A 23,007-nucleotide genomic window follows, 5' to 3' on the forward strand; every position below is an offset into this window, starting at 1 on the left:
TGTGTTTATTTACTATACAAGGATAAGGCTGCACATCAAACTTAGATAATGGTATAATGCCTCAAGCATATGGAAAAATATTGGAAAATACAATGAAAAATGCTACTTGCTAACTTGAACATGTGAATAATGAATTGCATACCTGCCATGAATATTAGGAAAAAGGAGATATTTAGCAATCGCATTGATCAATGTAACTGAGCCCCAAAACCTCGTCAAGGTATATCTCTATATTGGGGTCCCTAGCTCTGTGACCCTAACTGTGTGTCATCTCATTGCAATTAAAAACTGCTGTGGGTGGAGAGGGGTAACCAAGGACGGTCTTATATAGGAGATGGAAAAAACATTTCCGAAAGGGGCGGAGCTGTGTTCACATTCAGAAAAAAACATATAACTGAATAGGATAACTGAAGTGAGCACTAATATATATATTCTGAGTGCAAGCCAAAAAAAAATATCTCCTTTTTCCTAATATTCATGGCAGGTAGGCAATTCATTATTCACATGTTCAAGTTAGCAAGTAGCATTTTTCATTGTATTTTCCAATATTTTTCCATATGCTTGAGGCATTATACCATTATCTAAGTTTGATGTGCAGCCTTATCCTTGTATAGTATGTATTTTTTTGGCTTGCACTCAGAATATATATATTAGTGCTCACTTCAGTTATCCTATTCAGTTATATGTTTTTTTCTGAATGTGAACACAGCTCCGCCCCTTTCGGCCATGTTTTTTCCATCTCCTATATAAGACCATCCTTGGTTACCCCTCTCCACCCACAGCAGTTTTTAATTGCAATGAGATGACACACAGTTAGGGTCACAGAGCTAGGGACCCCAAAATAGAGATATACCTTGACGAGGTTTTGGGGCTCAGTTACATTGATCAATGCGATTGCTAAATATCTCCTTTTTCCTAATATTCATGGCAGGTATGCAATTCATTATTCACATGTTCAAGTTAGCAAGTAGCATTTTTCATTGTATTTTCCAATATTTTTCCATATGCTTGAGGCATTATACCATTATCTAAGTTTGATGTGCAGCCTTATCCTTGTATACTGTGTTTATTTACTGTCACTTACAGGTTGTGTGATGCAGGTATCTGATAGACGCCTGTGCCATCACACAAACCTAGGGTTTAGCAGCAGCCGTGCGCCGCTGCTAATCCTGCTATTACCCCGATGCACCGCATCACGCCAGCGGGAAGAGCCAATAGCGCACACCGGTATGGTCGCATCAAACAGATGCGGCATTACCGGACGGCTGCGGGCTGAGGATATACCAGCCCCCGGTTGTCGTTATCTTGGCTGGGGATGAAAATAGGGGGAACCGCACGTCGTTTTTTTTTTATTTCACCGGAATCACACATGCGAGGGGTGCACGCGAGTCTGCCATGGCAGCACCCGGCAGCCTCGCACGTGTGACTCTGGGCACTGTATACACAGCGCGACAGCAGGGGCTGCAGCCGTGCGATATACCTGTGCTGCCGAGTGTTTGTTTATTTTTACCACCGTGAACTGACCGACAGACTGTGCTGCTTTCCCCACCCACCGGCCGTCCTGGCGCCTGTGATTGGTTGCAGTTACCAGACACGCTGCCACTCAGGGTGGGGGCATGTCTAGCTGCAACCAACGTGAGCCGGTGGGCGGGGAAAACAATGAATATTAAATTGTCGGCTCCGGAAGGTAACAGCATGACCCAGAAGGAGTGTGCAGCCATGACAGTGCCTCGGTGAATATGCCGCGCTCGCTCCTAGCCCCTCCACAAACGTTTTTAACCTCCAGATTCCGGTCCCCATTGACTTATATGGGCACCGGATTCCGGAGCGGATCGGACTTATTTTTAAGTCCATTAATGACCCGCCGGCCCCGGATTATTGGCATCCCGCTCAACTCTACTGGCAACAAAAGTGAGGCCTCACCATGGTCAACCAAAAAGGTTGAGTGTATGTACTCCGCGTCATATCCAGTGGGTGTCTTTTCAAAATAGATTTATAAATGCTGCCAGCTTTGAGGTTAAAGGGGTGGGGGGGGGTCAGCCTCTCAGTGCTCAAACTATATGCCACACACTGCATCAAATTAATCTGCATGGCTGTCGTCTCAGAAGGAAGCCTCTTCTACAAATGATGCGCAAGAAATCCCCCAAATAATTTGCTGAAGAGCAGCATATTAAGTTACATGGATTACTGGAACCATGTTCTGTGGTCTGATGTGTCCGAAATAAAGCTATTTGGTTCAGATGGTGTCAACCAAGTGAAGAGTACAAAGACTAGTGTGTCTTACCATTGTCATTAAGGATTTCTGAATGATCCAATGTTGTCCTAAATGACTGATGATGATAAATATAAGCCACCTGTGTGTAATGAAGTCTCCGTATAAATGGACCCGCTTTGTGATAGTGTCAGTGTTCTGTTTAGGCCAGGTCCACACAGGGCACTAGTGCGATGCTCGCATGACACTCGGCTCGCGCTGGCAGCACAATAGGAGCCGAGTGTCATGCTAGTGTCTTTGCGACTGAGGTCCGACTGTGCGAGCGGACCTCAACTGCGGGGGGGCGGGCCGGCGCTGTAGAGGGGCGGGCCAGTGATGCGGAGGGGCGGGCCGGCACGGAGGAGGGGATGGAGGGATTTATCTCCCTCTCTTCTCCGTAGCCGGCTATTGCGATTCTCGTTCTGCATGCGCGGTACACCGGTGTAGCGCGAGTGCAGTGCGATTTTTCTCTTGCCCCATAGACTTGAATGGGTGCGAGAGAAAAGAGTCTCGCATTACAATCGCAGCATGCTGCAATTGTTTTCTCGGTCCAATTAGGCCTGAGAAAATAATCGCTCATGTGCGCTGACACAGGCTAGAATTGGTCCGAGTGGAATGCGATGTTTTATCGCACTCCACTTGCACCAATTTTCTCGCCGTGTGGCTTAGGCCTTAAAGCGCAGATAGCATTGTGAAGTCCAAAGAACACAACAGGCAGGTCAGTGATACTGTTGTGGAGATGTTTAAAGCCGGATTTGGTTACAAAAAATTTCCAAAACTTTAAATATCCCAAGGAGCACTGAGCAAGCGTGCAAGCGATCATATTGAAATGGAAGGAGTATCATAGCACTGCAAATCTACCAAGACCCGGCTGTCCATCCAAACTTTCATCTCAAACAAGGAGAAGACTGATCAGAGATGCAGCCAAGAGGCCCATGATCGGTCTGGATGAACTGCAGAGATCTACACTTGACGTGAGAGAGTCTGTCCAAAGGACTACAATCAGTTGTACACTGCACAAATCTGGCCTTTCTGAAAGAGTGGCAAGGAGAAAGCTATTTCTCAAAGATATACATAAAAAGTGTTGTTTACAGTTTGACACAAGCCACCTGGGAGATGCACCAAACATGTGGAAGGAGGTGCTCTGGTCAGATGAAACCAAAATCGAACTATTTAGGCACAATGCCAAATGATATCTTTCGCGTAAAAGCAACACAGCTCATCACCCTGAACACACCATCCCCACTGTCAAACATGGTGGTGGCAGCATCATGGTTTGGGCCTGCTTTTCTTCAACAGGGACAGGGAAGATGGTTAAAATTGATGGGAAGATGGATGGAGCAAAATACAGGACCATTCTTGAAGAAAACCTGTTGGAGTCTGCAAAAGACCTGAGACTGGGACGGAGATTTGTCTTCCAACAAGACAATGATCCCAAACATCCAGGTGTTAGAATGGCCAAGTCAAAGTCCAGACCTGAATCCAATCGAGAATCTGTGGAAAGAGCTAAAAACTGCTGTTCACAAACGCTCTCCATCCAACCTTACTCAGCTCGAGCTGTTTGCAAAGGAAGAATGGGCAAGAATTTCAGTCTCTCGATGTGCAAAACTGATAGAGACATGCCCCAAGTGACTTGCAGCTGTAATCGCAACAAAGGGTGCCACTAAAAAGTATTAACTGAAAGAGGATGAATAATATTGCACACCCCAGTTATTTATTTGTTATTTATTTTTATAAAAAGTTTTTAAAATAAGCAATAATTTTCGTTCAACTTCACAATTGTGTCTCACTTGTTGTTGATTCTTCACCATACAATTTAAATTTTTATTTTTGTTTGAAGCCTAAAATGGGTATGTATGTATGTATGTATATGTATGTGTATATATACTGTATATATATTATCATTATTATTATATGATAATATACACACTCCCTCCCTCTGACTTCAGCCGACTCATTTCTGGTGGTAGTCCGGTCTTTCCCTGCTCACACAAAGGGATTGACCTGTCAATCAAGCTGGGATAGGCGGGAAAAAGACAGAGCCACCTATCTCTTTGCCTTTCCATAGCTGTCGTTTTGCATGAATGACATAGTATTTTACATGTCCTAAGAAAAATTTCCGGATCCGTGTGGGTTCCAAAGTATCTGTGCACCGATTCCGGGCCTGGAGTTCTCAAGGAACTCTGGGTAATTATCCAAATCTAGCTACCCGGGTAATAAAATAAAATAAAGGAAAAAGAAAATATGGAGAAGCAGGCTCGTGGTACTTACCAGTCTCCTGTGCGGCGGTAACACTACTTCCCAGGCTCTCATTTACTTCCAGGGCCGCTCATTATCTTTCATACATATGCACTGCTTCCCTGGCCCACCAACTGTCCTGGTGTCTGTGATTGGATGCAGTCAGATCTCACCCCAAACCTATGTGACAGCGTGTCTGAGGGCAACTAATCGCACACACTGTGTGTGCCCCTAAAAATAAATAAAATTGGCTTAGGGTCCCCCCATATTATGATACCCAGCTTAGATAAAGCATACAGCTACAGGCTGCAGCCCCCAGACATGTGCTTGTCTTGGTTGTGTATCAAAATAATAGGGACCGCATGCAGCTTTTTTTTTTCTTCTTTTAACTATTTAAATAAATAATATGAAAAAAAAAACCTCAAAAACTGACGTGTGGTCCCCCTAATATATTTTATATTTAATGATATTCTCAGGCTGGTGAGGTCCATGGTTATTTGGCCGCACCAGCTTAAAAATAACAGCCTGCAGCCACCCAGAATTGTCCCATCCATTAGGTGCGACAATCCCGGAACTTTACCTGGCTCATCACAATTGCCCTAGTGCTGTGACAGTGAGATAATATCAGGGGTTAATGACAGCTCACAGCTGCCCCTAAGCCCTAGATTAGTAATGTGGGTGTATGAGACACCCCCATTACAAATCAGTAAGTGAAAAGAAATAAACACAAACACCGAAAAAATCCTTTATTTGAAATAAAATATAAAAAAAACCACACCCTCTTTCTTCAATTTATTAACCCACAAAACACCCAGTTCTGATGTAATCCACAGGAGGTTCCACAATGATTCCAGCTCTGCTACATACTGAAGTGACAGCGCACAGACACAAAACATGTCCGCACATTGTGGGTTTCAGGTAGAGAACAACAGAGCCGCAGCGATGAGCGGTGACATCATTCAGTTTATTTGCGGTCCAGCTGGAGGTTCCCACAGTACAGGTAAACTGACCTCAGGTGACCTCACTAAACTCAGTAACCTTACCTCAAGTGAGGTCACTGATTTCACACCTGCATCTCCTGACAGAATACTGTGGGTTTTTTTGCCAAGAGATGCAGATTTTGTGCTGAAATGTATACGCCATATTCCTGCACCAAATCTGCATATTCTGGCAAAAAAACACAATGTGGTTTTGATGCGATAGTGATGCGATTTTTTTTGTCAGGAGATATTGATTTGGTGCAGGAATATGGTGTATAAATCTCAGCTCCAAATTTGCATCTCTTGGCAAAAAAGCACAAAAATTGGTTTTGACACCGTTTCTGTGTGATTTTCTGCCAGGAGGTGCAAATTTGGTGTTGAAAACTGGTGCGGACATTTCAGCACCAAATTTACATCTCCTGGCAGAAAAATCGCACAAACTGTGTGAAAACCGTTTTTGTGCATTTTGGATGTTTTATGTATGCAAACGAGTCGAGTGAGCACTGGTGTGCTCGGATACGCTTGGTGCTTGGCCCGGTCTCCGCTTGGGAACTCTGCATCAATACTACACAAGAAAATAAGCAACTTTGTACTGTTTCTTATCAGGCAAATTTTCTTCTATCTCTGCCAGAACTGATCAGTCATTATCAAAATTCTCAATTCTGAGGTAAAATCAGTATTCAGTGAAGACTTTCCCATCACTGAGATAGGAGATGTCAGATATTACTGATGAGATTCTATGTAGGTAGAAGAAGGAGGAGGGGGCGGAGCTAATAGCGAATGTGTTTAGCTATTCGCTGGGCCTCTCGCTCCTCCCATCATCATAACATCTCATTAGTAAGAACTGCCATCTGCTATGTGTATGGGAAATTCTGTCTTCAATTCTGTCAGAGAAAGATGTACATTATATTACAAAGTTGCTTATTTTCATGTGTTAGGCCTTGTGCGCACACTGCGTTTTTACTGGCGTCTTTGCTGCAGAAATTCCTTGAGAAAATGGTTGTAACCTTTCTGCAGACATTCCCTAGCAAAACCTATGGAAAAAAAAATAGCTGTGCGCACACGAACATTCTTTCTGCAGAATTTCTTGAGAAAAAGAATGAGCATGTCACTTTTTTGCAGCTACCTGCGTTTTTTTGCCATAGATAATGGTAAAATAACGCAGGGACCAACCTGCGGAAAAACACCAAAAACGCATCAAAAACGCAGGTGCGCTAATCTTTCACTCAAGAGATTTCTTACTGTCACAAGCTGGGGGCACGTCTAACTGCAGCCAATCAGACGACCGGACGGCCAGTGGGTGGGCACGGAAAGCTGTGTGTATGCGATGAGCCTATTGCGCAGTATAGGAAGTGAATGCGCGACCCGGAAGCAGTTTGCCGCCATGACACCAAGTCTTGGTAAGTATTCTTTTCCTTATATTCCCGTTAATTTCCCCAGTGCTGAATCCAGATCGTGCACCCGGAATCCCGCGCCCGGGTCCAGCACTCGGGCATCTTTGAAACCCTAGTCCTGTTAAATTAGCTGGAATCTGCTTTTATGCCTATAATCCTATGATTGTTCTTTTGTCTGAAGTGAAATTCCTAATGGTGAGTGAGCAGTAAGGAAATATTCTGAAATCCTGGTTTAGTGTCAGAGATGTATTCGTTTTCTAGCTAGTACGCTGGTGAAAAGATTCCATAGCAGCTTGCACTAAGGCGTGCACTAGCAGCCCTAATATCCCACGTCCGACACATTTCACTGCCGTCTGCCCACGTCTCCAGCTTCGGGTGATTATTTATGAGCAAGGTTTCAGAAATATACCTGTGTCCTGTGGTAAAATGTGTGACTCACACATGAACTGGCCATTATCAACATTCTACCGCAGCGAAATGCTCTAAAATGTGGGACTTTTTATATTTTTCTCCATGGCCTCAGAAATTGATCTATTTTTGCGTTTTTTTCCCCTTTGACATACTCAGTATTTATATACCTAGAGCCTATGATCTTGTTTTGCTAACAATACAACCAGCAGAATAGCACACCAGGGTTAGAAAAGCTCCCGAATGTTGTAATCGGCTTTGCTTTTGCAATAGCTTTATCATATGTAGGAGTATAGCGATAAGCAGCAGATATATGTAGGTGCAGGCTGCTGCTCCCACCCAATCTATTTGTTTTATGTTCTCTCATTGATTTCCACTGTGACCATTATATTAATTTGGCTGAATGTAGAAACCGGAGTTATAATGTCATTGATTTTGGCTGAAGGGAACTATGCGGTGTTGGATTCCAGCACTTTTATATGTGTTACATCAGTACAATGGTCACAGAGGAGCATGCGGCTGGGTTACACAATAATTAAAGGGCCGTTAAAATTACTATTACAGTGTGGGTCACACATTTGTGAACCTGTCAACCAGCCCTTCAACTGAATACAATTAGCTTACCTATGTCTATACTCAAGAGCCATTCTGTTTAAATTGGATTGGGCAACATGGTGGCTCTGTGATTAGCACTGTTACTCCACAGCGCAGGGGCCCTGGTTTCACATTCCACCAAGGACAACATCTATAAGGAGTTGTCTGTCCCTTGTTTGCTTGTATTTCTTCCATGCTGAAGATACTTGAAAATACATGCTGAACTTTGGCCATTGGGTTTCATAATCTAATTTTCTATCTTTGTAATATGGGAGGAAATCCTCGCAAACACAGAGACCACATACAAACACCATGCAGATGTTGTCCTTGAACCCAGGACTCTAGCCCAACAGCGCTAACCACTGAGCCACCTTGCTATCCTTAACTTAGATTTTGAGCCGTAACAATAAAGTGCTGTGGAAATGATTGGCACTATATTAGCGAATAAAATAAACAAATCAATAAAGCAATAGGCTTCAAAGGACACGTGCCCATGTGCCATTTTTACTATGGACCTTGAGCGCAGTGTAAAAAATATGGCATAATCTACTGGTGATATTGAGTGGAAAATGATGCGGGCACGCCACTCGTTTTACTATTTGTATCACAGAGGCTGAAATATGCACTGACTCAGCATACCAACTTATTGGAAACCTGCAGCATTTGTCAATTTCCACTGTGGATGTTTTTCAACACATGTGCATGAGATTTCTTAGGATCTCATTCAGCGCTGTGTATTCGCTGTGAGCACTTTTGTGATAGGTCAGTTTAAGGGTACGTGCACACCATGTGGACTCAGCGGGTCCTGACCTGCAGGGCTGTGAGACACCCAACGCAGAAGACCGCGGCTGCCCGTGCTCACGATCAGGGTTCAGGGCACTGCGGTCTCTCGCTTGTGTTCTCTCTATGGAGGACACTTGCGACTCCACAGAAAACAATTGATATTCTGCTGCTCGGAAAGTCACACTGCAGATCAGTGTGTACTGGAAAAACAAGCATAGTTGGCACGGGATTTCTAGAAACCCCATCCACTGTGCTTGTACTGAACAACGCAGCGTTTTAGACGCAGCTGCAGCATGCTGCTTCTAAAACACTGTAAACACTGATCGTGGACACGCACACTAAGAGTTTTTTTTTTCTTTGTCGCTCCATTGGGAGACCCAGACAATTGGGTGTATAGCTATGCCTCCGGAGGCCACACAAAGTATTACACTAAAAGTGTAAAGCCCCTCCCCTTCTGCCTATACACCCCCCGTGCCTCACGGGCTCCTCAGTTTTTATGCTTTGTGCGAAGGAGGCTGACATCCATGCATAGCTCCACAGCTTAGTCAGCAGCAGCTGCTGACTAGGTCGGATGGAAGAAAAGAGGGCCCATAACAGGGCTCCCGGCATGCTCCCTTCTCACCCCACTTTGTCGGCGGTGTTGTTAAGGTTGAGGTACCCATTGCGGGTACACAGGCAGGAGCCACATGCTGTTTTCCTTCCCCATCCCTTAATGGGCTCTGGGTGAAGTGGGATCCTAATCGGTCTCCAGGCACTGGGACCGTGCTCCCTCCGCAGCCCCTGGGAATCTGCTGGATAGGAGCCGGGTATCGTCAGGGACAAGGCCCTGCTACTGTGAGGTACTCTGTGTCCCCGTGGGGACCGCGCATGGAGCGCTTGTGCCATACACATTGCAGCACTGCTGGGTGTGTTAGTGCACCGGGGACTACCGCGCGGCCGAGCTTACTGCCGGCCGCGCTTATAACTTTAGTCCCCGGCTTCTGCGGCCTAGTGTCGCATATTCCCGCCCACAGGCCTGCCAGTCAGGGGAAGGGCGGGACGCTGCACAGATCGTCAGCGCTGAGGGCTGGAGCATACATTTGTATCCTCCTCCCCCCTCACTCAGTACACTGGGGCACTAGATTCCCGCACTTTCTTGGGCACGCCCACGGTCCCCTCCTCCCCACAGAACGCCGGCAGCCATTCCTGTCAGTTATTCAGACGCTGGAGAGGAGAGACAACACAGGGAGACCCAGGCAGGGAATCTGGTGATCACACAACCGCTCTAAGCGGTCGGTAAGCAGCACCTGTGGTGCTGGCCCCTCTGAGTGCCGAAGTGTATATATATATAGGCTTATAGGCTATACATTTGCACTGTACGGTCGCTCTGTTGATTTTTGGCTATATACCCTCCTGGTTGTTCTCAGAGGAGACAACATGTCATCCGCAAAAAGCAAGGGTGCCAAAGCACAGGCGTACTTTGCAACCTGTACCTCATGTACAGCTGTACTACCGGCAGGTTCCACTGACCCTCATTGTGTGCAATGCTCGGCCCCTGTGGCACTTACTCAGCCGGAGCCTCTGCGACTGGTGGCCCAGGTGGAACCACCTGCTACCACTGTCCAGGTGACAGGGACGGAGTTTGCAGCCTTTGCTGACAAACTGTCTGAGAGTATGGATAAATGGTCTGCTAAAATACTGGAAGCATTGCAGTCCAGACCGGTGATTCAGGCCCCGGGCACTGTCCAATCCTTGACCCCTGGTCCCCCTCAATTGGAACAGCAAAGTGCCCCTGGGGTAACCCATAGGTCCCAGGGGGAGGTCTCTGACACGGACCGCAGTCCCAGGCCGCCCAAGCGGGGTCGCTGGGAAATTCCCTCCACTTCATCACACTGTTCAGGGTCCCAGCAGGAGGACTCTCTGGAGGATGAAGCGGAGGTAACAGATCAGGATTCTGATCCTGAAGCCGCTCTCAACCTAGATACACCTGAAGGTGACGCAGTAGTGAATGACCTTATAGCGACCATCAATCAGGTGTTGGATATTTCTCCCCCAGCTCCTCCAATTGAGGAGTCAGCTTCTCAGGAGAAATTCCGTTTCAGGTTTCCCAAGCGTACATTAAATATGTTTCTGGATCACTCTGACTTCAGAGAGGCAATCCAGAAAAACCGAGATTGTCCAGACAAGCGTTTTTCCAAGCGCCTTAAGGACACACGTTATCCCTTCCCCCCCGAGGTTGTCAAGGGCTGGACTCAGTGTCCTAAGGTGGATCCGCCAATCTCCAGACTGGCGGCTAGATCCATAGTTGCAGTGGAAGATGGGGCTTCACTCAAAGATGCCACTGACAGACAGATGGAACTATGGTTGAAATCCATCTATGAAGCTATCGGCGCGTCTTTTGCTCCAGCATTCGCAGCCGTATGGGCACTCCAAGCTATCTCAGCTTGTCAGGCGCAGATTAATGCAGTAACACGTACATCTGCCCCGCAAGTGGTGTCCTTAACCACTCAGGCGTCGGCGTTTGCGTCCTACGCCATTAATGCTATCCTGGACTCGGCGAGCCGTACGGCGGTGGCATCCGCCAATTCGGTGGTACTCCGCAGGGCCATGTGGCTACGTGAATGGAAGGCAGACTCTGCTTCCAAAAAGTTCTTAACCGGTTTGCCATTGTCTGGCGACCGCTTGTTTGGTGAGCGATTGGATGAAATCATTAAACAATCCAAGGGAAAGGATTCATCCTTACCCCAGTCCAAACCAAACAGACCTCAACCACGGAAGGTACAATCGAGGTTTCGGTCCTTTCGGACCGCGGGCAGGTCTCAATTCTCCTCGTCCAAAAGGCCTCAGAAAGATCAGAGGAACTCCGATTCATGGCGGTCTAAGGCACGTCCTAAAAAGACCGCCGGAGGAACCGCTCCCAAAGCGGCCTCCTCATGACTTTCGGCCTCCTCAAACCGCATCCTCGGTCGGTGGCAGGCTCTCCCGCTTTTGCGACGCCTGGCTGCCACAAGTAAAAGACCGATGGGTGAGAGACATTCTATCTCAAGGTTACAGGATAGAGTTCAGCTCTCGTCCTCCGACTCGTTTCTTAAGAACATCTCCGCCCCCCGACAGAGCCGAGGCTCTTCTGCAGGCGGTGTGCACTCTGAAGGCGGAAGGAGTGGTGATCCCTGTTCCTCTTCAGCAACGGGGTCACGGTTTTTACTCCAACTTGTTCGTGGTGCCAAAAAAGGACGGATCCTTCCGTCCCGTTCTGGACCTAAAACTGCTCAACAAGCATGTGAAAACCAGGCGGTTCCGGATGGAATCGCTCCGCTCCGTCATCGCCTCAATGTCCCAAGGAGATTTCCTGGCATCAATCGACATCAAAGATGCTTATCTCCACGTACCGATTGCACCAGAGCATCAGCGCTTCCTGCGTTTCGCCATAGGGGACGAACACCTTCAGTTCGTGGCACTGCCTTTTGGCCTGGCGACAGCCCCACGGGTCTTCACCAAGGTCATGGCAACAGTGGTGGCAATCCTACACTCTCAGGGACACTCGGTGATCCCTTACTTAGACGATCTACTTGTCAAGGCACCCTCTCAAGGGGCATGCCAACACAGCCTGAACATTGTTCTGGAAACTCTCCAGAGTTTCGGGTGGATCATCAATTTTCCAAAGTCAAATCTGACACCGGCCCAATCACTGACATATCTTGGCATGGAGTTTCATACTCTCTCAGCGATAGTGAAGCTTCCGCTGAACAAACAGCGTTCACTACAGACAGGGGTGCAATCTCTCCTTCAAGGTCAGTCACACCCCCTGAGGCACCTCATGCACTTCCTAGGGAAGATGGTGGCAGCAATGGAGGCAGTTCCTTTTGCGCAGTTTCATCTGCGCCCACTTCAATGGGACATTCTCCGCAAATGGGACAGGAAGTCGACGTCCCTCGACAGGAACGTCTCCCTTTCTCGGGCAGCCAAGGCTTCCCTTCAGTGGTGGCTTCTCCCCACTTCTCTGTCGAAGGGGAAATCCTTCCTGCCCCCATCCTGGGCGGTGGTCACGACGGACGCGAGCCTGTCAGGGTGGGGAGCGGTCTTTCTCCACCACAGGGCTCAGGGTACTTGGACTCAGACAGAGTCCTCCCTTCAGATCAATGTTCTGGAGATAAGGGCAGTGTATCTTGCCCTAAAGGCGTTCCAGCCGTGGCTGGAAGGCAAACAGATCCGAATTCAGTCAGACAACTCCACAGCGGTGGCATACATCAACCACCAAGGCGGGACACGCAGTCGGCAAGCCTTCCAGGAAGTCCGGCGGATTCTGCTGTGGGTGGAAGCCACAGCCTCCACCATATCCGCAGTTCACATCCCGGGCGTAGAAAACTGGGAAGCAGACTTTCTCAGTCGCCAGGGCATGGACGCAGGGGAATGGTCCCTTCACCCGGACGTGTTTCAGGAGATCTGTTGCCGCTGGGGCATGCCGGACGTCGACCTAATGGCGTCCCGGCACAACAACAAGGTCCCGACATTCATGGCACGGTCTCAAGATCACAGAGCTCTGGCGGCAGACGCCTTAGTTCAGGATTGGTCGCAGTTTCAACTCCCTTATGTGTTTCCTCCTCTGGCACTGTTGCCCAGAGTGTTACGCAAGATCAGGGCCGACTGCCGCCGCGCCATCCTTGTCGCTCCAGACTGGCCGAGGAGGTCGTGGTACCCGGATCTGTGGCATCTCACGGTCGGCCAACCGTGGGCACTACCAGACCGACCAGACTTGCTGTCTCAAGGGCCGTTTTTCCATCTGAATTCTGCGGCCCTCAACCTGACTGTGTGGCCATTGAGTCCTGGATCCTAGCGTCTTCAGGATTATCTCAAGAGGTCATTGCCACTATGAGACAGGCTAGGAAACCAACGTCCGCCAAGATCTACCACAGGACGTGGAAAATATTCCTGTCGTGGTGCTCTGCTCAGGGTTTTTCTCCCTGGCCATTTACCTTGCCCACTTTTCTGTCCTTCCTTCAATCCGGATTGGAAAAGGGTTTGTCGCTCGGCTCCCTTAAGGGACAAGTCTCTGCGCTCTCTGTGTTTTTTCAGAAGCGCCTAGCCAGACTTCCACAGGTACGCACGTTCCTGCAGGGGGTTTGTCACATCGTCCCTCCTTACAAGCGTCCGTTAGAACCCTGGGATCTGAACAGGGTGCTGATGGTTCTTCAGAAACCACCGTTCGAGCCAATGAGGGATATTTCTCTCTCACGCCTTTCGCAGAAAGTGGTTTTCCTAGTAGCAGTCACTTCACTTCGGAGAGTGTCTGAGCTAGCAGCGTTGTCGTGCAAAGCCCCTTTCCTGGTGTTTCACCAGGACAAGGTGGTTCTGCGTCCGGTTCCGGAATTTCTCCCTAAGGTGGTATCCCCTTTTCATCTCAATCAGGATATCTCCTTACCCTCTTTTTGTCCTCATCCAGTTCACCAATGTGAAAAGGATTTGCACTTGTTAGATCTGGTGAGAGCACTCAGATTCTACATTTCTCGTACGGCGCCACTGCGCCGCTCGGATGCACTCTTTGTCCTTGTCGCTGGCCAGCGTAAAGGGACACAAGCTTCCAAATCAACCCTGGCTCGGTGGATCAAGGAACCAATTCTCGAAGCTTATCGTTCCTCAGGGCTTCCGGTTCCCTCAGGGCTGAAGGCCCATTCTACCAGGGCCGTGGGAGCGTCCTGGGCCTTGCGGCACCAGGCTACGGCTCAGCAGGTGTGTCAGGCAGCTACCTGGTCGAGCCTGCACACTTTCACGAAACACTATCAGGTGCATACCTATGCTTCGGCAGATGCCAGCCTAGGTAGGCGAGTCCTTCAGGCGGCGGTTGCCCACCTGTAGGACGGAGCCGTTTACGGCTCTATTATGAGGTATTATTTACCCACCCAGGGACTGCTTTTGGACGTCCCAATTGTCTGGGTCTCCCAATGGAGCGACAAAGAAGAAGGGAATTTTGTTTACTTACCGTAAATTCCTTTTCTTCTAGCTCCAATTGGGAGACCCAGCACCCGCCCCTGTTTTTTGTGTACACATGTTGTTCATGTTGAATGGTTTCAGTTCTCCGATATTCCTTCGGATTGAATTTACTTTAAACCAATTTATAATTTTTTCCTCCTTCTTGCTTTTGCACCAAAACTGAGGAGCCCGTGAGGCACGGGGGGTGTATAGGCAGAAGGGGAGGGGCTTTACACTTTTAGTGTAATACTTTGTGTGGCCTCCGGAGGCATAGCTATACACCCAATTGTCTGGGTCTCCCAATTGGAGCTAGAAGAAAAGGAATTTACGGTAAGTAAACAAAATTCCCTTCTTTTTCCACATGTGTCGTACATATACACAAAAGGTTGACAGCGTTGTCACATCCAGTAGCAGATGACAAACCGTACATATGATGGCCATTACTGTAGAGACATAAGGAGAAAAGAGGTGGTAAGCTCTGCCTCTACAACAGGAACTGTAGTAGATGCCTATGGTGGATGTCACCTTTTATCTTCTATATTCTTGCCATTCACATGTATTCAATGTATTTTTATTATTAGTAAAATACATATGTGCAATTCGATAAACATATGGCGGGCTCCGTTTTAGACCCTGTGCGCACTTACCGGTTTTTCCCGCGGATTCCTGTGGTTTTGCTGCATGTTTCGCTGCATGTTATGTTCATAACATCTCTGCGGTGATTCACCAGCAAAACCTATGGGGAAAAAAAATGCTGTGCGCACTATGCGGATTATGACAGCTGCATGTTTTGCTGCGGGATTCCCGCAGCAAAAACAATTGCATGTCACTTCTTTTCCGCAGGTCGCTCCAGCATTTCACTCCATTGACTGCAATGTAATCGTGAAATCCCGCAGGGAATAACGCAGGCAGAAAATTCCGTTATTCCCTGCGTTGTTTCACGACATAATGTTCATCACTGCCCTGCGTTTTGCAAGGAAGTGATGTCATTATGACAGGAAGAGGAAGCGGAGCAGAGAGTAAACACACACAGACATATAGTAAACACAGATATCACACACAGACATATAGAATACACATAGAAATCAAACGGAAATATAGAAAAAAAAAAACACGTGGATTCCGCCGTATTTTTACCTTCCAGCCGAGGTAAGCACACAGCAGCGCCCCGGTATTCTCAGGCTGGGGAGGGCGAAGGGCAGGGTTAATGCCCCCCCCCAAGCAGCCGAGAATATCAGCCGACAGCTGCTCCGGGACTGTCGCATCCATTATGCGGCAGTCCTGGAGTGTCCCGGCTCTTCCTGTTGACGTGATGCGGTGGCAATCAGGGTAATAATGAGTTAATGGCAGCGCATCGCCGCCACTAAGTCCAGGCTTTAATCATATCAGCGTCTATGAGACTGCTTTCATGATTAACCCGTAAGTAAAGTGAATAAACACACACACCGAAAAATCCTTTATTTTAAATAAAACACTAAAAAGCCCCCTCTTTCACCATTTTATTAACCCCCCCCACACACACAACTCCGGCGTAATCCACGGAAATCCCACGTCGCTTGCATCCAGCCGCGACTAACACTGTACAGAATGCAGCCTCGCAACGAGCCTGCAGAGAGGTAATTACAGGGCATTTCTCACAGCCGGTAATGTGAACACACTACCGCTGGGAAAAATGCAGTGTGTCGATTGTTGATTGATCTGTCCTCTATCTATCCCTCTATCTATCTATCTATTCTTCTCTGTCTATTTATCTATTTATCTTTCTATCTATCTATCTATCTATCTACTATCTATTATAGAAGGAAATTACTTTTTTTTTTTTTTTTCTTCAATGTGCTTTATTGCATTGAATGCATTAAAACACATGTACCAACCCACGGCAAACCACGGTAAAACCGCGGCAAACCGCATGCGGTTTTCGGGTGTGGTTTGCCGCGTTTTTTTACCGCCGATGTGGTAATCTTTCAGACCCTGCGGAATTTTCTTAAGACAATTCCGTTTTCCAGTGCGCACAGGACCTTAGGACTTGTCCTCTCATGAGGTGCCAAGATGATCGGTTATGTCTCTAGTAGACCTGTGTTAACCCGTGTTCGACAAATATTAAGACGGCAAAGGCTGTCATCCTCTGCATACAGAACGATCATCCCTATCTGTTACTCTAAAATCTGACTGTGTAAACCTAGCTCTGCTTTAGTTTTACTTTTCTATATAAAATATTCACCAGCTTGAGAAAAGTTAGGCGTTGTAGGGTAGTGTGAGACAAGAGGCAGACAAGACAGAGCTGACCCAGCAGCTGACATCTCAGACTGTGTGCCTTAGGCAAGCTCCAAATCTCAGTTGTCAGCAGCAGTTTGAGGAAACTTGTCATTAAGAACCAGAGTAGCTAATATTGCCTTTTCGGTGACAAATCTGCTTCTGGGGTATTGCACAGCAGAGCTCATTCCTATCTTCATTTAAGCTAATATAAAACCATAAATTACATTTTTATAGAAAGTGAAGCAGAATATTTTTGCCTTTTAATGAATTGTGACACAGATCCTTAAAGGGAACCTGTCAGGTAAAAAACAAAACAAAAACAAATACTATTAACCTGCAGATTTGGAGGTTCTGAGGCTTCCACGCACAGGCACCAAGAGCCCTGCTGCCCAGAGGAAATTAACTTTATTCATCCTGGCACCCTTGGGCTTTGTCATTGGGGTGGCAGCGCTATGGCTTCAGTGCTCTGGGTATACTGACTATGACAGCTGGCTCTAATGTGGAGACTTCTGTCAGTCAGTGCCGAGGCGCGGTTACAACCACCACTCACTATGCACTCAGCGGTGACTTTAAGTCAAGCCAGTACCACCCTAATGACTGAAATCCCGAGGCTGCCGAGAGACATGAAGTTTATTTCCTCCTGGCAGTGAGGCTCTGTGTGCTGGCCCTGGGCAGCTTCAGAACACTATTAACCTGCACATTAACCCTATATCTTCAGGTTAATGGCGTTATTTCCCTGTCAGGTTCCCTTTAAACAAAGAGTTTGCTTGTCCTATGGAAAGGTTCTCCCACATATTGATCTTGGCCAAATTAAAATAAAGTTGTTAAAATAGGCACCATCTCACACTACCAGTAGCTGTGGTTGAAATTTGCATTTACCTGAACTCACACTTGATTGGTATTCGATATTCGGGTTGCATACACAGCATCTTTCAATAGCAAAATTGTTGTTTTTAACAAAATCTCATGTACACAATGCAGATGACATCTGTAGCATTATATAACCAACTAGAAGGTGGCCCGATTCTACGCATCGGGTATTCTAGAATTTACGTATTGTGTAGTTAATGTATGATTTTTGTTTTATATATATATATATATATATATATATATATATATATATATATATGTTGTTGTGTGTAGTTACCAAGTGTTTGTGTAGGGCGCTGTACATGTTCTGGGTGTTGTCTGGGTGTGGCGGGGGTGAGAGCGGTGTTGTTTGTGTGTTGCGTTGTTTGTAGAGCGCTGTGTGTCTGTAGCGTTGTGTGTGTGTGTTGCGCGGTTGGTGTGGGGGGTGTGTGTGTGTTTTGGGGGAGGTATGTTTTGTGCAATGTGTGTGTTGTGCGGTATGTGCGTATATTTGTGTGTGCCGCGGTGTCTGTGTGTTGGGTGTTGTGTGTGTGCGCCGTTGTCTGTGTGTGTGGGTGTCTGTGTAGGGCAGTGTTTGTGGTTCCCAGTGTGTGTGTGGTGTGTTGTTTAGTGCATGTGTGGCGGGGTGTGTTTTAGGGGGAGGTGTGCACCCCCCATCGTGCTCCATACCCCATGCTGCGCACCCCCCATCGTGCTCCATCCCCCATGCTGCGCACCCCCCATCGTGCTCCATCCCCCATGCTGCGCACTCCCCATCGTGCTCCATCCCCCATGCTGCGCACTCCCCATCGTGCTCCATCCCCCATGCTGCGCACCCCCCATCGTGCTCCATCCCCCATGCTGCGCACCCCCCATCGTGCTCCATCCCCCATGCTGCGCACCCCCCCATCGTGCTCCATCCCCATGCTGTGCACTCCCCATTGTGCTCCATCCCCCATGCTGCGCACTCCCCATTGTGCTCCATCCCCCATGCTGCGCACTCCCCATTGTGCTCCATCCCCCATGCTGCGCACTCCCCATTGTGCTCCATCCCCCATGCTGCGCACTCCCCATCGTGCTCCATCCCTCATGCTGCGCACTCCCCATCGTGCTCCATCCCCCATGCTGTGCATTCCCGATCGTGCTCCATCCTCCATGCTGCGCACTTCCCATCGTGCTCTATCCCCCATGCTGCGCACTCCCCATCGTGCTCTATCCCCCATGCTGCGCACTCCCCATCGTGCTCCATCCCCCATGCTGCGCACCCCCCATCGTGCTCCATCCCCCATGCTGCGTATTCCCGATCGTGCTCCATCCCCCATGCTGCGTATTCCCGATCGTGCTCCATCCCCCATACTGCGCACTTCCCATCGTGCTCTATCCCCCATGCTGTGCACTCCCCATCGTGCTCTATCCCCCATGCTGCGCACTCCCCATCGTGCTCCATCCCCCATGCTGCGCACTCCCCATCGTGCTCCATCCCCCATGCTGCGCACTCCCCATCGTGCTCCATCTCCCATGCAGCGCACTCCCCATCGTGCTCCATCCCCCATGCTGCGCACCCCCCATCGTGCTCCATCCCCCATGCTGCGCACTCCCCATCGTGCTCCATCCCCCATGCTGCGCACTCCCCATCGTGCTCCATCCCCCATGCTGTGCACCCCCCATCGTGCTCCACAGTCACACATCAGACAGTATACACGCACACATCTGATCGCATACACTCACACACACCCCACTTCTCCCTGTGCCCACCGGTGGGCGGTCCCAGCAGCTGTGCTGCACGCCGTGCTCCTCTGCCGACACTCACAGATCCGATCACATACACTCACACACACACACACACACTCACACATCAGAACACACTCACACACATCCGATCGCATACACGCACACACACACTGACGATATCGCACATACGCGCTCACACAATCACAACATCCGGAGATACCACATGCTTCCGGCCATGTGATCATCCGGCAGGTCCTGGAAGGTCACTGCACGCACAGTATCGCCGCCGAGGAGCAAGCGATATCACGGGATGTTGTGAGTGTGTGGATGCGATCTGATGTGTGTGTGAGGTGTGTGTGTGAGAGTGAGTGTGATCTGAAGTGTGTGTGTGTCTGTTCTTATGTGTGTGCGTGTGTGTGTGTTCCGCCGCTGCAGTACCTTGATGCGCTCAACTGGGAGCCGGTGTACGATGGTAACCATACTACAATATTACTCGATGTGTTCCATGGTTACCAGCGTACCCCGCTCGCACGGGAGCCCACACCAGCGTACGCCGGCGTTCGCTGATGTGGGCTCCCGGGGGTACAGCACTCACCTGGGAGTCGGTTCGGGGAATGCGTGCGGCAGGCGGGGCCAGAGCGAGCGTGCAATGCGTGAGGGGGCAGGGCGTGGCCGAGTTGCCAATGCGTGCAGGGGGCCGGGGCGAGAGGCCAATCCATGCGAGGGGGCGGAGCCGAGGCGAGCAGCCAATCCGTGCGGGGGGGGGCGGGGCCATGGCGAGCCCAGCGGCCAATCCGCTGTTTGTCACCGTAAGGACACAATTTTGGAGCGAGACAGACAGACAGAATAAGGCAATTATATATATAGATGCTGTAGATTTGACCTTCTCAGCATGCTTCATAATGGTGTATATTGTTACAAAGAATAATTTTTATTTTTTTTTGCAATAAAAATGGTTAAATCTACATTATTTCCCAGGGAAGTCTATTTGATTTGGTGTGGGTTTTGCCACTGCAGAGTCCATGTGAATTGTTATATTTGGATGTGCACGAAGAGTTAAAGGTGTTTGTATGTGGTATCAGTGCATGTGCCTTTACTACAGTGCTTTGCGAAAGTATTCGCCCCCCTTGAATTTTTCAACCTTTTCCCGCATTTCAGGCTTCAAACATGAAGATAAAAAAAATGTAAATTTTATGGTGAAGAATCAAGTGGGACACAATTTTGAAGTTGAACGAAATGTATTGCATATTTTAATAAATATTATTTTATAAAAAATAAACTGAAAATTGGAGTGTACAATATTATTCGTCCCATTTAAGTTAATACTTTGTAGCGCCACCTTTTGCCGCGAATACAGCTACAAGTCTCTTCGGGTATGTGTCTATCAGTTTTGCACATCGAGAGACTGCAATTCTTGCCCATTCTTCCTTTGCAAACAGCTCGAGCTGAGTGAGCTTGGATGGAGAGCATTTGTGAACATCAGTTTTCAGCTCTTTCCACAGATTCTCGATTGGATTCAGGTCTGGAGTTTTACTTGGCCATTCTAACACCTGGATACGTTTATTTGTGAACCATTCCATGAGCTGTGTTGCTTTTAGGCCAAAGGTATCATTTGGCATTGTGCCCAAAAAGTTCTATTTTGGTTTCATCTGACCAGTGCACCTTCTTCCACATGTTTGGTGTGTCTCCCAGATGGCTTGTGGCAAACTTTAAACAGCACTTTTTATGGATATCTTTGAGAAATGGCTTTCTTCTTGCCACTCTTCCATAAAGGCTAGATTTGTGCAGTGTACGACTGATTGTTTTCCTATGGACAGACTCTCCCGCCTCAGCTGTAGATCTCTGCAGTTCATCCAGAGTGATCATGGGCCTCTGGGCTGCATCTCTGATCAGTCTTCTTATTTAAGATTAAATTTTTGAGGGACGGCGGGGTCTTTGTCTAATACTCCTTCCATTTCAATATGATCGCTTGCACATTGCTCCTTGGGATGTTTAAAGTTGTGGAAATCTTTTTGTAACCAAATCCGGCTTTAAACGTCTTCACAACAGTATCACAGACCTGCCTGTTGTGTTCCTTGTTCTTCATGATGCTATCTGTGCTTTAAACAGAACACTGAGACTATCACAGAGCAGGTGCATTTATACGGAGACTTGATTACACACGGGTGGATTATATTTATCATCATCAGTCATTTTGGACAACATTGGATCATTCAGAGATCCTCAATGAACTTCTGGAGTCAGTTTGCTGCACTTAAAGTAAAGGGGCCGAATACTATTGCATGCGCCACTTTTCAGTTATTTATTTTTTAAAAACGTTTAAAATAAGCAATACATTTCTTTCAACTTCACAATTGTATCCCACTTGTTGATTCTTCACCATAACATTACATTTTTTATCTTTATGTTTGAAGCCTGAAATGTGGGAAAAGGTTGAAAAATTCAAGGGGGCCGAATACTTTCGTAAGGCAGTGTATGTGAAGATATTTATTTAAATGCACAAATGTGTAAAAATGTATTAAAAAAAAAACCTTGTTTCATGTGTTTATAGCAACAACGAACAGTATACAGATTAACCCTTGTAAAGGCGTGGAATGTGGATGAGCTCAAAGCATATGCAGACCTGGTGAAACTTGGAAAGCCGGACTTCATAGAAGTTAAGGTAAGATACCCCATTTATTTACATATAGTATGTATAATATACGCATGAATAGAAACAAAAGATAGAGGGTTAGCATGTCCTTAAAGGGAACTTGTCACCAGGTTTGGCCCCTATAACCTGCAGCCACCACCAGTAAGCTCTTATATACAGCATTCCAGAACACTGTATATAAGTGCCCAGGCCATATAACGTAAAAACAGTTTTTATTATACTCATCTGTGGAGCGGTCGGGTCCGGTGGGTGTCTTTGATCTTGATCCAGCGTCTCCTCTCTTCTTATGATCACCATCCTCCTTCCTTTCTCCGTATGGATGACGCATCCTATGTCGTCCACACAAAGTCCTCCACTGCGCTCCTGTGCACGTGCACTTCTCCCTTTTGACATTAATAGCTGTGTGTTCAATTATTTAGGGGAAACACCAAATTTACACTGTTATAGCAGCTGTACCCTGACAACTTTACATTGTATGGAAGTGTCTTATCTACAGTGTTGTCCCATAAAAAGATATAATAAAATATTTACAAAAATGTGAGGGATGTACTTACTTTTGATATACTGTATATATACTTGCACACTGTAATGCGCAAAAGATTGTTAGGTGTGGGAAAAATTGCTGCAAAGTAAAAATGCATACGAAAATACAAGTAATACCGTAGTTTACCTTATACTTATTGATAAAGGTAAAGTGAAGGAACAAAAGTGTAATTAAAGTTAAATCAATATTTGGTGTGACCATTCTTTACCTTCAGAACAACATTAACATTAGAAGTCCCAGAGAGTGGTCATTTAACATTTCTACCTTTTGAACCCAGAGACAGGTCAAATGACCTGAAGGATTTTAGCCAACATCCTATAATCACCGTTTTGTTCTGTAATTAAGGCCATTACTGTCGCACCACAGAAGGTTGTTGTTTT

General features: G+C 47.4%; 1 protein-coding gene across 1 annotated transcript in view; it reads left to right on the forward strand.

The window, feature by feature from the left end:
* LOC142291656 (S-adenosyl-L-methionine-dependent tRNA 4-demethylwyosine synthase TYW1-like) overlaps positions 1–23,007 on the forward strand; it is a 293,905-nt gene that overhangs the window by 210,909 nt on the left and 59,989 nt on the right. The window contains exon 14 of the mRNA XM_075336334.1: positions 21,982–22,092. Within this exon, the coding sequence (XP_075192449.1) occupies positions 21,982–22,092 (111 nt within the window). The remainder of the gene's footprint in view (positions 1–21,981; positions 22,093–23,007) is intronic.

Source organism: Anomaloglossus baeobatrachus, chromosome 2 (genome assembly GCF_048569485.1).
Source record: "Anomaloglossus baeobatrachus isolate aAnoBae1 chromosome 2, aAnoBae1.hap1, whole genome shotgun sequence".
NCBI lineage: Eukaryota > Metazoa > Chordata > Amphibia > Anura > Aromobatidae > Anomaloglossus > Anomaloglossus baeobatrachus.